The sequence below is a fragment of the Geospiza fortis genome, unplaced genomic scaffold (assembly GCF_000277835.1).
Source record: "Geospiza fortis unplaced genomic scaffold, GeoFor_1.0 scaffold171, whole genome shotgun sequence".
Lineage (NCBI taxonomy): Eukaryota > Metazoa > Chordata > Aves > Passeriformes > Thraupidae > Geospiza > Geospiza fortis.
Genome location: NW_005054313.1, coordinates 3,761,983 through 3,779,464, shown reverse-complemented (window position 1 = coordinate 3,779,464; position 17,482 = coordinate 3,761,983). Strand labels below are relative to the sequence as shown.

At 39.3% G+C, this 17,482-nt stretch overlaps 1 protein-coding gene across 1 annotated transcript in view; it reads right to left on the bottom strand.

Moving 5' to 3' along the window:
* The window catches only part of FBN1 (fibrillin 1), a 130,364-nt gene that overhangs the window by 32,150 nt on the left and 80,732 nt on the right, over positions 1-17,482 (bottom strand). The window contains 7 exon segments of the mRNA XM_031055899.1: positions 2-45; positions 1,609-1,734; positions 3,494-3,616; positions 4,163-4,285; positions 12,362-12,487; positions 13,270-13,395; positions 17,017-17,139. Coding sequence (XP_030911759.1) covers positions 2-45; positions 1,609-1,734; positions 3,494-3,616; positions 4,163-4,285; positions 12,362-12,487; positions 13,270-13,395; positions 17,017-17,139 — 791 coding nt within the window.

The following is a 17,482-nucleotide window of genomic DNA, read 5'->3' as shown; positions in this document are numbered from 1 at the left end:
AAGTACCATAGACACAGATGTTAGGAAGTGAGCACTCATCAATATCTGATTAAGGAACAGGAGGAGAAAAATATGAGGTTTCCTGATCTTTTTGAGACATAAAGAACTGCAAACATTTTCAGCAGCATGGATCTGGAAGACAACAGCTTCTGCACATCGTGTAAGACAAGAAAAAGTAACATGGAAGATTTATGTTGGAGCCTAAGGAATCTAATCCATAATGACTTCTTTGAGAAAAAGGCTCCTTCCAATATCTCTGGAAGCTATGCCAGAAACTATCCTAGCTTATTAGTGGGGTAATCTGACAAGTAGCAATCTTAACCATAGCAGAAGACATGCCTTAATAAAATGAAGTTTATTATAAATCAGCAGTCATCTGCAGAAAGCTGGACACCAGCAAGAGAAAAGCCTGTGCCTAAAGGTGAACTTTAAAGTTTGGCAAGCAGACACTTTAGTGTCTTTTCTTCAAATGACTGAGTCTGAACCAGTATTTACTGAATGCCACATGCACTGCACAAAGAACAACTAATTTGATACAATATAAAAGTGTGTGTTTACAAAGGACCTTAAAATACTGCACTTAGTGTATGCAACTAAGACCTGAAGGCAAGTCTGTTTTAGCAACAGGAGCTAGCCTCTAAAAAAGCTATTTAAACTTAGCTAAAAGCTTTGAAAGTAAATTGTTTCCTGACACATTATGACACCTAATATTGGTTTCGTTTAAAGAAAAGCTCACTCACAAATTATTTGACTCAGTAGATTTCTAAAAAATACACAGAACACTTTTCAAGGGGGAAAATCGTTTTCAGATTTCTAAAAAATACACAGAACACTTTCCAAGGGGAAAAATCGTTTTTAAAGTGATGTACTTATGAACTCCTTTAAATACCAGTTGTCATGAGTTATTGCTATGTCAGATGATAGGGCTGCATCTCCTTGACTGACTTAACTCATTAGTGTTACAACAAATGAGGATTTCAAATGTTCAAATCGGATATATGACCTTAATCACATTGGTAACACATTTTTTATTTTGATTGTTTTGAATCTTTGCATATGCAAAGCTCATATGGATGAGCTGTAAACTGTTAACAGCTCATTTTGAAATTGAACAAGTAGTCACACAGGATTTTTTTTTTTTGTGTAGTCACACAGACTTTCCGCAAGGCTTCACACTCTGATTCTGCACCTCACAGAAGCCCTCAAAGCATATGCATTGCACTGGTTACCAAATCACTGCTTTTCAGCTTCATATATACCAATGAGAACTAACAACTTTTTCTGTTTAATTGTTTTGAATAAAATGAAGATCTGGACATCAATGATCAAGAAGAAATGGCAGCTATCAGTGCCATTTGGATCACCAATCGGACCCCAAAATAACATATCATAAGATAGGTTTTGGAAAGCTGTTCTCTTTACCTCAGCAGGTAGGTGAACATCTAGAGGCCTATAATAAATGTATGAAGTGCAAAAAAGCAAATACTATTAAAAAAATTCATGCAGTTCTCATACAACCACAACAGCAAACAACTGTAAAAAATTGGAACATAAAACAGTATTAAGGCAGAATCTGTTGTGTGTTGTTCAAAGCTTACAAAGAATTACCTTCACATGCTTTCCCATCTACACTTGGCAAAAATCCCATATCACATTCACAGCGATACCCTCCAGGGGCATTGAGGCACTGCCCATTTTCACAGAGATTCAAGTTTTCTGAGCATTCATCGAGGTCTGTAAAAGGAAGGGATATTGCAAGTTAGCAGTAAAGATGCTTTTCTCACCAACATTTGAGCTGAAGCATTCGGTGTTCCAAGCATTTTAATTATTCTATCTGAACACATGCAGAAGAAATTGGAATCTAGTTATGTGTACATGTAACAGCTCTGTATATTCCTGACCTGCTGCAAATACAGCTTCTAATCAAAAGGAAAATCAGAAAGGCACAAACTCTTATAGTAGCTCCAGTTAATAACAATTGGAGGCAGTCACAGGGTCAAATTTAGACTCAGAATGAGCACATGAAATTTATTATAGTTATTGTTTCTATTACAGCAAAGCCTAGAGGCAGTAATTGGAAAAAAAAAAAGGTTTACTATGCAATGAGCAAACATAGGGTAATAGGCAGTTCTCCATGCCAAACATCAAAACACTAACAAAAAGTGTCATGAAAAGAACTTCATCAAAATTAAACTGCAGGTTAACAGCTGATGAGAGAGACAGCCTTCCTACTGGACTCCACTCACCTTTGGATAGGCCATGGCCCTTACTCTTGAGCTGAAATGTTACACATCACCAAAACACCTCCTTATTGCAACAGAGTCTGGCTGGCAGCATGAGTTTTGAAAAGTCCATGGCTGGTAAATCAAAAATCACCTACCAGGGAAAATGCTGCACACTGCACAATTTGGCAGAGGGCTTACAGAGCATTTGAGTGCTCTAGCTTGAGTCTCAGACACCTCCTGAATTCACAAACAATAAAGTATCCAAACAGAAAAAAGGTTCTACTGAGTGCAGAAGTTCTGTAAGCACTCCATCTGAAGGGTGTAGCTTACAGACTCCTGGAAATCATCATACAGGAAATTAACAAAGAGCACTGGGTTGGGAAGGCCACTGAGGAAGCTGAATCAGATTCAAGATGAAATTACACTGAGAGAATTAAACAGAATTCCAAGGTCTGCTTAGAATTTGGAATTATTCAAACCCAGCCTTAAACCTGATAATCCAGATTCTCAGATGCTCTAAAAACCTGCTGCAGCTGATAGAGAGCTGCTGATTTGCAGCAGCTGAAAAGCTGGCCCACCAGCTCTGTCACATGGCTCTGCTCCAAGCAGCAACATCCCCAGCCACACTGCAATCCCCAGTGCAAGAGCAGGGCTCCTCATGACTAAGCACACATGAGCTAATCTGCTCTTCAAAGCAGAAAACTGAAGTGTGGGTGGGAAACATCTTTCTAGCAAAGTTTTATAATCTCATTTACAGTTTATAAAATGAGGTTTCAGAAGCAGCTACTTCCTTCCTTCCACATGCCAGCACTGCATCCTGACAGCAGCTCTCAGGATGATGGAGTAAAGCAGACAGACATCACACAATCACTTGTGGAAAGGAAAAACATTTTTAGGCAATTTTGTGAAGTAATTTTGCTGCATATGCCCTATTATTTAAGTATTAAGGTGAATAGCCAATGGACTAGTTTACTAACTAGCCAAATTACATAATCAAGCATTGTTTTAATAATTTTGACACTCATTTAAACTAACAAGAAAAGCAAAATGAAAAAACACATTTTATCAAGGGAAAAAAGTGACAGAGTTAGACTATGTATAATATATAATACTTCTTTTAAGCTATGGCAACCTAGGTGAAGGAGAAGACAATTAATGATGACATACTACTGAAAATTTCAAATGTTTAAAAGCTGTTTGTGTGCATTGGATCACAGACTAACTTAGGTTGCACGGAGCTCATCCTTTGCTCTCCTCAGCCAGCTCACCTGTACAAGTGAAGCCATCCCCAGTGTAACCCTCTTTACACAGGCAGCGGTAAGAGCCCATCGTGTTCTTGCAGTCAGCATGTGGGCTGCACATGTGGGTTCCATTGGAGCACTCATCCAGATCTTTAAAGTAATAAAAAAAAAAAAAGAATTCGTTAAAAACCCATACATGAATACAAAGTTTAAATAGAGTATGGCACACAGAAGCTCTACTTTAAATAATCTTCCATAATAAAACCCATACATATGCATGGCCATCTGACTGAAAAAGTGGGGAACAGCTTATTTGCAGACCATCAAAGAAGTCTGACAAGGTAACTCTGACTGAGAAAGCTCCAGGGCACTCAGTACTAAGGCCTGTACCTTGTTTTCAAGGGGAGCACCAGGAGACCCCTCACTGCCTCCCATCGGCTGCCCTCAAGCACAAAGCATCTCTCTCCATGGTTCAGTCTGTTCTCATCATTTCACAAGCCAAACAGGAGATAAGGCTGATTTCACAGATACCATGGTGGAGGACTTGTCCTCCAACAGATCATGTCAAAGCAACGTAACAAGGGCAATAACCATTTGCCTTCTCATTTTATAGGTGTAGTACTACTTTTTTCAGAATTGCTAGAACCCCATTGTGGCCTGACCTTACAAATAAATACAAATGCATAAGACTCTCACCTGTGCACTTGATACCATCTCCAATCCAGCCAGGGCTGCAGCTACATTTGAAGCTTCCTGCTGTGTTTGTACATATGGCGTGTCTGTCGCAGTTATGGGCTCCAATCTCACACTCATTGATATCTGTAAACAGAGATGTTTGAGCAGCTCATGGAACACACTTTCTCATACCCAGACAACTGACACTAGAATTTCTCAAGAAAGGCAACGTGAACATGAAAGCAAGCCTGCATTTTTTACAACATGACATTTAAAAAGGAAGCTGAAGACAAAATCACAACAAAGGAAAGGAAAGCAAAGAAGCATGTAGCACATTTCAAATATTCTGCCCCACTACCTGTTCTTCTGATAGGCACATAAAGCAATGCTGCTGCAGCTCACTCCAAAGTATATTTGAGAAGGAAGACAGTACCTCAGAAGACAGCCTTCCCAGAGTGCCCATCCTGCAGAGATGGGCAGAGTCTGCAGAGAGGGCTACAACGGTGGCTCCACATTGCAGAGTTTGCTAAAAAGTGTCAAAGGAAATTCTGCTGCCCAAGGACTCCTGGAATGCACTCCCACAGCCCCCAGCACAGATGCTGATGAACTCCAGCCAGGCACCACCAGCTAGCTGCCCCTAGGACTGTCCCCAGGCAGGGAATGAAGCAGGTTCTGCTTGGCCAGAGGCTGTGTGCAAGGTTGGGGACAGGCTATACCCACTGTATTTACCAAGACAGCTGAGGAGCTCATCAGGCAGGCAGTTTTTTAGGAACTCAGGAAATACAGTGGCTAACACAGTGGGAAGAAGTCAGCATCCTTGGAGACACCAGGCAGCAAGTCATCCAATCTTCAACATACGTGGTCATGCCAGCACATTCTATTGCAGTACTTGCTATTTCCACCTTATTTTAATTTTTGGGCATTCTCTGGCAATGTCAAAATGTATAGACTGCAAAACCCAAACTGAACTCCATTCTTCCTTCTCTTCCTCACTAAACATTATTAATGCTCCATATAAGTAGTTGGAGAATGTATAAACTAAAAGGCAAAGTTTCCAGAAATTACTATTGGTAACTGAAACAAAACTGGCAGAAATTTTCTTGCCTATCCGAGCTTTGGATTTTACAGTATTTTCTGTAACTGCCCTATTGAACTGCACTTTACCTCCATGCAGGATATAATCTACCTAGGGTCTACATCAAACCACTTAAAACTGATACCCATTTTTCAGCCTTCCCAGATGTCTTTTGATGTTGCTGTAAACCAAATAATCTCCCTCTGTAAAACACCTGATGGAAAGGGAAAACAAGCTCACAACTCTATATGATTCCACAGAAAAAAACCCAGCCCACACCCTTCTCAAGAAAGGCATCAGCCATCAAATATGTAACAACCTTTGGGATTTCCAGCCCCAAAATCACAGACTTAAATTTCCCTATGATTTTACCTGCAAACAATTAGCTCTTTAAAGATGGTGAAGTTGTGGAGCTAATGCAGAAAGTGACCAGGTATCACCTTAACTATTTCCTTTACAACACTTTCTTAGGTTTTTCTGTTCACACTTCACAAAAGGCTGTGTCCTTTCACTATGCCTTGTACACATATTTTGCCGTTTCATAAAGGCAACATATGACTTCAAAAAGCAGACAACATCTGCCTATTATCCTAAAATCAAATACTCAAGGCTAGAAAACACCCAAAATGACTGCTGTTTGGAAGGGACAGGGTGTTTTTTTGGTGAGTTTTGTGCTTGCTTGAGGTTTTTTGTTGTTGAGATTTTGGGGGTTTTTTTGTGATTTGGTTTTTGGGCTTTTTGTTTTGCTTTGTTTGTTTGGGGTTGGTTTTGTTTTGTATTGTTTTTTTTTTTTGGGTGGGTTGGCTTTTAATGTTTTGGAGTTTTTTTAGTCTGCTGAAGTGGAATTTAATCCAATCTTGCTTTTCTGAGTCTCTTTCTAAGCGAGGCATTGCTTTGACTCAAAACTCCAGACATGAGCATTCCCATAATCTGAATGCTGACATCTAGATATGAATCTAAATCTGGCAGCTGGAATCTACCATTAATGAATGTTAACTCCAGGCCTGAAAACATGCAAATGGACACTTACTTCTTAAAACTTAAAAAAAGGGTCAGGAGCAAATAATCTCAGAGCAGTTTTGCCTTTAGCATGTGCAGAAACTCATGAAGATAACATCACACTAAACAGGAAACTTGCGTCTGTCAAAAAATCTTAAGGGTGGCCTGAAAAAAATGCAACTCATTTTGGCTTGGGGGAAGACTGGAAGGAATTTAGAGAGGTCAGCTACAGTATACACTGACATAAAAAAGCTGAGGCAAACACTCTATATTTTAACCTTTACATGATTTTAAGCCCCAAACTGTTAAACCACTGCTCACATTAAGACTCCACTGTATTTGATTATTTGGTGCTTTGAAACATACAATCACAAGCTTCCTTATACCCTGCAGAGCACAACAAAACACAAAAAAACCCCATCACCAGTAGAGAGGTTTCTGCCAAGAATTTTTTTAAACCACCAGCAAACACAAACAGAAACTTGCATGCAACAGCTACACCACAATGAAGTCATGCTCAGGCTCAAATTTAGGAAAAGTCAAGCCAAATTTTCCACTCTCCATAAAGTGACTGTGGGCTCCATCCCACCAAGCACTGACCCACTGACACATTGTACCTGAGAACTCCCCCCAACACCTCCCAGCAGAACAGCAGCACCACAACACTGGGGCCCTTGCAGTGGACAATTGTTCCCCATTTGACACACACTCTAAAAAGCTTAGAATCTTCCTTGGAATGAAAACTGCAAGTATAAATCTATACCCAAATACAGGTATTTATAATGGGATCAACTTTCTCAGGCATCAGCCACTGAAATGTCATTCCACTTGCCTTGAATTAAAAAAAAAAAAAAAGCTTTTCTCCAGTAAAAATTTTCAATAGATTTCCATACTTTTTTGCCTGGGTAAAGATCAAATAGGGTGCAAATTGTATTCTCTAATACCATCTACCTTTAAAGGCACATTGCAGGGCTTATTTCCATGATACAGAAAAGTTTTTTCAGACACTTAAATGAAAGCTGATTGAGGCATATAAAATACCATCACTGGCTTCATCCCAGATTTTACTTCTTTTCCCCTGTGTTTAACTCAGATGTTGTTTTGCTATAATCCCAATTCTTTCCTTTCATTGCACAGCTGAGTTGTAAGTCTACATTTATTACATTGCCCTTATTTCCAAGGCAAAAGAGATCTCAGACCAAACATGGTTCTGTGTAAACAGTGCACTGAAATCAGTGGAATTTATGCCTTCTTATACTGGAGCTTAATATGGATTTATGTTGCCATAAGTATTGAATTATGGCTTCACAGAATGAAACAGAAATAAGAAGTTGAGCTCTGTAAGGGAAAAATTAACTCAATATCTTTAATAAAAGCACGAGTCCAGCCTGTTCTGTCTGCATGGCAGTACAAACAGTACTATACACTCTTCAAATACTTCAGCTAGTTCCATTTAATTGTCTGAAGACAAAGGCATTACTCGGTCTGAGTAAAGGTATCATGACCCAAAGAGCACCCACGAGGACACTACTGAAGTCAGGGTTTCACACAATGATGGCCTATTCCCACTGACTTCATGGGGATTTTCACTACAGAGTAAAGGAGTGAGTCACTGATTTATATCAACCTTCTCCTTCTGCCTCCAGCATGAGTCCGTGACAAGCCAAGGAAAATAAAGACATTCCAGTCGGAGACTGACACTGCATCCTCAGCCGGTCCCACTGTGCCCCAGTGCTGCTGCACACATGTTCTCAGCTTTGCAATTGCACAACTCCCATTTCTACTAAGAGAGTTGTCTGCCTACAACAGATGAGAATATGCACAATAAATAATATGCAGGTCTGACATCATAACAATCCTAAGCACTCTGGGGAAAAAAAACCTGTCAGTCACCCTGTTTTGTTGGCTCCTTCAGTTCTCTTCTTTGGACAAATATTTTTTCTCTTGAGCCTTTGGCAATTAATACAGTGTCTCTCCCATTAATCACAGTGGCACAAATTTTTAGGGCTCTCAATGTGTGTGCAGCAAAAATACACATCATATATACCTGTCACCCTTTGCACTATGTTTGCAAAATGTGGCAACCAAAGGAAAGAAACTCCTAGCCAATATCTGCACAACACACCCTTACCCACTCTGGAAGTGGATCATTGAAGCTGGCCAGAGAGGAGCATGGGAATAAGTCACTGTTTCCTCACCTATACTCTAGAAACATTCCTTTGCATTTGAAAAGAATGACAGTGTACATTAACTGAGGAAAACTCACATGTTCATCACTGGGCATGAAATCCTCTAGGTACTCTGTGTACTGTTTTCTATTAGGTTTCATTGGGCTTCAATGGTCTATAAGAATCCTTAGCAAACTGTAAATTTAATTCAGACTCCACCTATAAATCAGTACTGTGTGTCAGGAATTATGCAAATCCCTTAAGCATTTTCTGACTTTTACATTTTTTTGGCAGTCTCTGCATATCTGTGCATTTTACTGCACTGACGTTTCACTGGCATTTCGAGCCTGGGCCCAGTTCCCCGAGGGCCAGTCGTCTGGTGGAAGTCACAAGGCATTTCCTCCTCCTGGGTTGCTGCCCATGTAATCAGGTAGGAAAAACGAGGGCTTTTTAGAGGGAAAAGTCTGTGAATTTCAACGTGGTGCTCATACTAGTAGAAAAATATATGGAAATATTCCCCTATTCTGATCTTCCTATATGTAAAATTGTTTTCTCTTTTGGACTCACTCTCAGATTTTATTCAGCATACTGTACTCTTGGAGTTTCACGTGGGACAGTTCAGGTCTTGCCTGCTATCCATCCTTACATCATCAGCACACTGAGGCACAGTGTGTTATTGCTGGACAGATGCCTACTGCCAGTACACTCCTTCTGTAATACCCCGCTTTGGTGGGCAGGATTTCATTATCATCCTCTGGTATTTGGCCTGACACAGCCGGCTCAGAGATTCATGATGGCAAACACATGCTTCACTGGTACCAGAACTCTCTTGTGCCATCAAGCCTGAAACACAATGTATTATTAATGGCCAGAAGCCACTAATAATGCAGAGGAGAGTACATTATACAAGTCACAAAATATTATGGCTCTATTTCTGAGGACAAATGACAAGCTCACATTTTCCTTTCCCTGTCTCAGATTTCTGACCTCTCTAGACCCAAGTTCCTGTCAGCCATGCAGATGTGCAGGGTGCACTCACTCTTCCTGTACCCACTAATGCCATCATCACTGGAAGATGTTCCACACCAAACTCTCCAAGCTCACAGCCCACACCAAGGCTGCAGCTGAGTAACTTCCACTAGCCTTCCTCCACATGGCAACAGCATTGGAATCAGAACCTGGTCTCAGCCTTCTGACTCCCTGAGCCTGTTGTGGAGAAATCCAGCTGACTTGTAATATATTTATTTTTGATCTGTTGGCTATGTTGGGAAATTACTGCCCAAGTTCATCTCTTTCAGTTTGACTCTGTGAAGAGCACTTTAAGCTTGTCCAAGCCCCCCTCCACCGGGAACAACCAGGGGGCTGTGCACACAGCTGTAACTGCAAGGATGAATGGGAGAGAGTCAGAGAGGAATTTGTTTCTCTTTGAAAATATCAGAGCAAGTTTAAGTCTCTACATCAACAGTGAAATACTGCAGATTTACAGGCAGTAATTCAGAGTGGTGATGAATCACAAAATACAAACCCAAGTTCCAAAGCAGGACTTTGTTTCTGCACAAGTACATGTATACTTTATTGACAGAAAAAGTAGAGACAAGATATTTGTCATAAAGCTGGGTGATCTGGAACTGAGATAGGGGAAAACACAGCAATCTCCTCTCTAGTGGCTGCATACCATTGCCTGCCCAGGAAAATCTAAAATGAACTGTCCTAAGTCTGTATTATCACAGTTTGCCTTGTGAATGGACATTAAACCATTCACAGAACTTGATGTTGGAAAGCTGCATCTACAACCTGTATTTTTGCATAGCATTTTAAAAATTGTATTTTTGTTACTAAAGTCTGTCCACATTCTTACTGAGAACCAAGGAGAGGGGAGAACTAGGGCAACTAACATCTGCGTGGGATGGGAATGTAAGTCAGTGGGTGGATTCTGAATACTGTTAAATGATTGGGGGGGGAAAAACAAGTTTATTTGTTAAAATGAAATCACTCAGTAATGACAAGGGAGCTGAAATATTTAGACAAAACTGGAATGGAACCCAAAGGACATGATTTAGTTGTTCTCAGAAACAGAGGATCTCCCATTCAAAATGCTGTACATGTTTTTGTAACTTTTTTTTTCCATGGGAATTCCTAAAAACTACGGATGCTTTTGATCTGTCTGTAAGACAAGAACTGAATTCTGGAGTCAAAATGCTGTTGGCAAGATCCTTCCTGAGGAAATATTGAAGGAGGCTCTCATGGTCTGCAGTACCTGGGCCTGGGAACTTCAACTCTGCTCTAATACTGTGCAAACAAGAAATGGGGAATTCAAAGTTCTCCAGCAGCATATCAGACATGTAAAAAAACAGAATGTGAGAACCTGCACAATGTAATCACTATGGGATCTGTATCCACAGTTGTTTCATTATTAAGCCAATCTAGAAATTTCCTGCTCTGCTTCCTGCTTTCCTAATTAAATAATTTTAAAAAATTCATTATTTGAGTATGATCCCATCTCAGCTGTATCAGCATAACTGATACTTCACTTTTTCGTCTTAGACCATGGGGCTCTTTCAAATTACTGAGCCCTTCTATAGTATCTGTGGGAATTAAGGTGTTCTTCTGTTTTTCCTTGTGAGTGCCAAACTCTCTGAAATCCTAGCATGCAGACAAAAGCAGCAGGAAAGGTTAAAAATGTGTAAGGAGGTGGGAAGAGCCCTCATGACAGACAGTGTCCATCCACAGATCAGGGCTTGGCTGGGACCAGGACAGAGGGATTTCCTGGTGTCTCCTTTAACAAAAAAATATTGCTTGGGACATTTGCCACTACCTTGAGTCACATGATGCCAGAATGGTGGTTATTTCCAGGCACTTCTCCAAAAGCCATACCTCAGATTCCTCCCCTGCCTTCACGACCTTTCTCTGTCTTTTGCCTTCAACTCACTGCTTCATCTTCCCAGCCTGCTCCTTAGGCTGGGACTGACAGCTGCACCATGTGTGACTGATCAGTGTGAGGGTGTTCAGGTCCAGAGTTCTGAAAATCATATTGTTTATCACAGAAACAAAGAACACTGAAATGCTGGTCTAAAGAGTACAATTAGGGATTTCTTGGATTTAGATCAGTTCATATGTAAGTCAAAGGCAGCTGTAACTAATGCACAATTATTCATCCATAGCCCAATATGCAAAATACAACTCCAGCTCTCAGACTTTTCTGTGAGAGCTGTAAAAAACCAGCTTCATATATCTGGGGAACCTAAAAAAATATATTATTAAATCTGTCCAATAAGGGCAGACTAAAAATAAAAGTGTGTCTCAAAGACATTGCCAGAAATGTGTTTACCCTAAGTCTACATTAAAAATTATATTAAACATATGTTTGTATTCACATTTGGGCAAAGTCTAAGACTCTCAACACCTTGGCTTGAGACACCAGCACTTGGATTATTAACATCATGCCCTCAGAGCCTGTATATTTGAATCTCATTTCTGTTTGCTGGCAATACATGAAATAAAGTAAATTCTGATTCAGCTGATAGAATGTAGTTGTGTAAATGTATTGTCGACACTTTGCAAAAACTGAAAATATATTTTAGCATATATTTCAAGCCATCTGTGTTTGCCAAATAATACTTTGAACAGATACGTGTTATTTGCTTGCATAGTACACAATTAAATAACCCAAATGCACTGAGGTCCTCAGGAGTCTGTCAAGCTACAGAGAATGGCATTTGCTGTTCTCAGATGAACAACTGTGCAGTAACACGTCCAGTTTTGATCCCAATCCTTGCTCCACTCATTTCAGCAGAAGCAGCATCAGGTGGAATGCTGTACCACTGAAGTTTAGCAGAACACAAGCTCAGCAAATTCAGATGAGAGGTAAAATAAGAGCTCAAGTAAGTGAAAAGAAGCACAGTGAGCGGAGGTTCTAAACACCAGAAAAGCAGACTCATGAGTTTAAGTAAAAATTAATAATTAAGCTTTAAAATTTACCTGTGCAACCAGTTGTGCCTTTCTTGCCTGAATATCCCATATCACAGTGACAGATAAATGAGCCTTTTGTATTCTCACAGGTTCCACTCAGACAGATGTTTGGATGCAGATCACACTCATTAACATCTAAAAAACCCCATGGATTAAGATTTATTAAATACAAGTCTTAGAAAGTAACTGGAAAAATCTTTTTAGATATTAATTCTGATTCATACACGGTCTAGATACGCAAACAAAAAGCTGCTTATAGTAGTTACTCCTTACCTAGCATACAAGCATACATTTTGAGATCTGGGGTAACAATGTTAATTACCATATCTGCACTAATATACCTTTAATGCCAGCTTTTTGTGAAAATAGACACTAAGGTGCAGAACAATATCCAAAGAATGACTGTGATTATTGATAATTCCTACATATATGTGTCTGTACACATTTTGTCAGACATTTCTCTCGAAATACACTCAAGATTTTAAATTAAAATGTGAAAATGTGGTTTTGGAGATATGCTGTTTCACAACTCTGTTCTACCAAGGTAGAACACTTACGTAAAGTTTTGTCTCGGGGACAAATTTAAATTAGCACTGGAGATTTATCTTGCTAGAAATTTTCCACAGCATCATCTACTTCCTTTCTGCAGGCACTCTTTTATCTAAGTTGCATAAAAACTACACTGGAAGAGGATCCAAAGATGCAATGCTACAGATCATGTTTGCACCCCAATCTACAGGGATATACAGAAAATTACATTTGCCCTTCTGCAATAGGGCTGGTTCTGTGGTCAGGTGACCAAAACTAGGAAATAAGAGCAATACTCTTCAAATATCGTCTGTCTACTTGGAAAGAGTGCCTTAATAAATGTTTTTTCAGTGTTTAACGCAGATTGGAATATATGTACTTTCACTTACCTATGCAAGTCTTCATGTCTTCAGATGCCATGAATCCATCATAGCAAAGACACCTGTACTCTCCTGGGATGTTTGTACACTGGCCTCCATCACAGATGTTAGGATTGTCTTCACACTCATCAATATCTACAGGGGAAAATCAGATTAAAATATGTTACCTTTATCCAGTGCAATGAACCATTATCATAGCAAATAAGCACATTAATGCTTAATGTGCTTATTTGCACATTAATGCTGATAAACATGGTGAAGATTGAATCCTTGTAAATAACTGAGCAGTACATGGCAAAATTGTCCTGATGAGTAAGCTCCTTGTCTCCAGCTAAAGTCAATGGCAAAACCTTCCCTTCTGACTCAAGTGGGAGGAACAGGAACCAACTTTTCCTTCAGAGAAAAGAGCTCCAACAGAACCTTTGTCACACCACAAGGCCACATATAATTGGGCATTCTTGGATACAAGCCATCATTGTTGAAATCAATGGAAGCTCTGAAGTCAAATTCAGCAACAAAAATATCAAACTTTACAGATCTTAAAAAAGCCATCATACGGTCAAAGTACCTCTACAGATCTCAAGGTGATGACAAACTGGAAACAGTTCAACTCATGATGGGAATAATTACAGTACATACATTTATTTCACTACGAGATTTTTATGGTCTTATTTAGTATTTCAGCTGACTGTCCAGGCCAGCCATATAGTTACATCCTCTAGGATGAAAAGTTGTTTTCTCAATTGATAACTGATAAAATTGCCATCACTGATTGGAGCCAAGCTGCAGAAGCAGATCCTTTATTATAATAAGGCAATCATGCTAAGTTCTGGAATCTTTTAGAGCCCTTGGGGTTATACTAGTGTCCCTTGTAAAAATCCCTAGAATCTTCCTGTGTCAGCACCAATGCAGACCAGCAAGAGCAAAAATCAAAATCTCTGCCTAGTGATACCATGGGAAAAAAATCAGCATGAAAAGGACAAGATTCAGGAATCTTCTCCAAGAGAAAGGGTGTAACTCATTATCAGAGCAGTCTATTGTGGATTGCAGTAATTATGCAGCTGCAGAAAATGAACTCACATTAATTTAAAATATTATGTTCATTATTCTGCTGTATTTCTAGCAGCTAGTGCTTGTGTGGATACACAACTTCCACAAGGAAGAAGGCTGACCAGTCCCTCTTTATCTTAACTAGCAAATAATGTTGACATGGACATTAGCCTGAAAATGTTAATTTGGAATGGAATTTGAATTAACATGCAAATTTAGGCTCTAGAAATAGGAATAATAATGACAGAAATAAAGAACTTTAATTACCAACCTGCCACTGTACCGATTTCACAGTTGGGGGAAAATCAGCTGACAAAGAACCTGTTGTTTCTCCTAATTGAGCTGATTATTTATGCATAACCTCACCAATTCAAACATGACCTACTACTGAACTGCAGAGCATTCTCACCAGGTCAATTATCAGCAAATATATTCTGTGATGGCTTCCAGCTTTGTGTGATGTTAAAGATAAAAGACATGTTCACACACAGAGAAAACTGAAAATGTAAAATAGGTGTTTCACAACTGAGGGTCACAGTCCTATTTTATCTTGAAATCTAACAGTGTAAAACCAGATTACTTAGTGTCATAAAAGCAAAGTCACAAATTATTCTTCTTCTTAGTTCGGGCAGAGGCAAAACTTTAGTATGTGGATTTTGAATACTCACAAGATGTTTACATATGTAAATAACATCTTTTCAAGAGAAAGAAGCAGTGTTTTCAATACTAATAGGGTAGTGAAGGTGACCCCTCACATCTCTGGGTATTTTCTTAGATTTGACTTGACATCCAAAGTTCTCTGGTGTTTCTGCTATTTAAACCTTTTTATGTGTGGCTATTGCACTCAAGTCCTTATTAGAAGAGAGTATGAAAATGAATAGCTAATAGTTATTACAACTGGTCTGTGAAGGAAATTCTATTTTTCAGAGTCAAGGTAGGATATGTAAAAATAGATACATAGAAATTCACAACTAAAGTTACGATCTGAATACAAACTTCAACAGACATGTTCAGGGTCAGGTTAACGTGTGGATGAACCACAGAGAATCCATCCCCTCCCCACTGCAAAGGGAGCTGCTTGCATTTTGGCTTTGAGAACAGAAAGATGACAATTTCCTATTCCAAGGTTTTTGGTTTAATATGCAGGAAGGTGCTGTAAATTATCTGTTCTGGTTTTGGGTTTAGAGATGTGTTTGGGTGGCAAAGGATAAGGGGGAGTAAAGACAGAACTGTTTCTAGCCAGCAGATTTGAGATCCCAAAGACTGTCCAAGTGCACATCTGGGTCATTTGGTCCAAGCCAAATAAAGATGAAAACAGAAAAGTGGTTCAGCGACTCTGCTGCCCTCCCTCCTCCCTTCCCTCTCGTGTCACTCTAATCCTCTCACTGGGTTTAGATTCTGGCTGAGGCACAGTTTCGATCAACCGGTTTTATTTCTGCATTTTAAAAGTGCCCCAAACACCAATGTTTGGGCAAGTTTTTGTAAAAGCTTGCCTTTTCTAGAAACTTGAGCTAAAGCAAACTACTTCTAATCTAAATATTTTAGGTTTTCAGGGTCAATCAAATCTGCACTTTTTCTAGTTGAATTCTTCCTTTGAATGAGGGTCTGATACTTGCTGAAGGCTGGCTACTTCACATCTTTCTGACAGACCAAGCCACAATGTGGGGGAAAACTACATTTTGCTGTGCTTTAGGGCTCTTTTATCTTCTGGAATGGTAGTGAGTGGCCTCAGGGTAATTGAGACTCTGGTTGAAGGTCCATAAATATTTACAAATTCTAAATGTGAGCACTCTAATAATCCAGTATAGAAAACTCTCCATTTGTTCAACTATAAAGGCAATTCTATTCCAAGGGATTAACCCTGTTATAATTCACATGCTCTTCAAGGAGCTCTTGGATGGAATTGGCAAACAGCTGGCAAATATTCACATGCCTCATCAGGCCAGTGGCTGTGAAGCAAAAAGTAAGAGAAAATTATCTTTCCAGTAACCTATGTGGAAATCACCAAGTACAATTCACTTCCTGGGATTATGACTCCCAGACTCCCAAAGGAGAACAGCCATCCATAAGAGAGCTCTGAACATTTTCTCACAAACTCTTCTAAGAGTGCAAAAGACCTGTTTCCTAAGATTCCTATTATTCAGACTTCAATTTCTCTGCAAGTCATTTAGCTCTGAATTAATGCAGCAGCCTTGCACTTGACTAAACAAAGAATTAAAAGTAGGAATTTTCTTGCTTGCTTAACAGCAGATACCACTAAACAACAGAACAATCAGCTTCTTTTCTAGCATCTTTGTCTATCCTCTCTCCAACATAACCATACAATACACATGCACAGCATCTTGGCTTCTGTTCATCATAATTTTTTAATGGTCTTCAACCTGTTTTAGATTTGGATCTACTACAATACCTTAAGGGAGAAAATTTACCTCCTACTGAAAAAATTAAGAAATTTTTGTTATTAAAACCAGAATCAACTTGTACACTTTCTGAAATTATCAGCAACCAATTCTCTTCAAAGCACTTCTTTCTAAAGTTGCCCAATTCTGATACTTTGGAGATTTTTACTTCAGAAAAAGAACTTGTTTTTCCATTTATTTTATATTTTTAATAGTGTATGTGTTACAATAGCTTTAACCTTAAAAGAAGGTTCGTTTTTATTGAAATAAGCCCTTTAAGCAGAAAAGTTCCCAAAATCTCTCTTACCAGTACATGTCCTGTGGTCTGGCATGAGGGCAAAGCCTTGTTTACAGCTACATTCATAGCTGCCCTCTGAGTTTGTACAGAAGTCCTCACAGCCACCATTCATTATTTGGCACTCATCAATATCTAGAAAGGAGAAAATAACACTTAAAACCCACAATACCGTTTACTTTAAAGCACATTTCAAGGACACACTTAGAATCAGCTTTCCATTACACCACCAATCCAGAATCTACACTTGGTGTTTGCACACTGACATTCAAGTGTTTGCAAAGGTTGGCACTGGGAAGGATTCAGGCAAACCAGGGATGGAAAGACTGCATATGCAAACACTTCTGTGCTTCTCCTTCCACATACAGAAATAGCACTGAGTTACCACAGGATCATGAGGGCAACAAAGTTTTTGTAAGATTCAAGGTAAAAAATTACTTGGCAGAATTAAACCTAGTGGATTTTTCCATGGCACAGT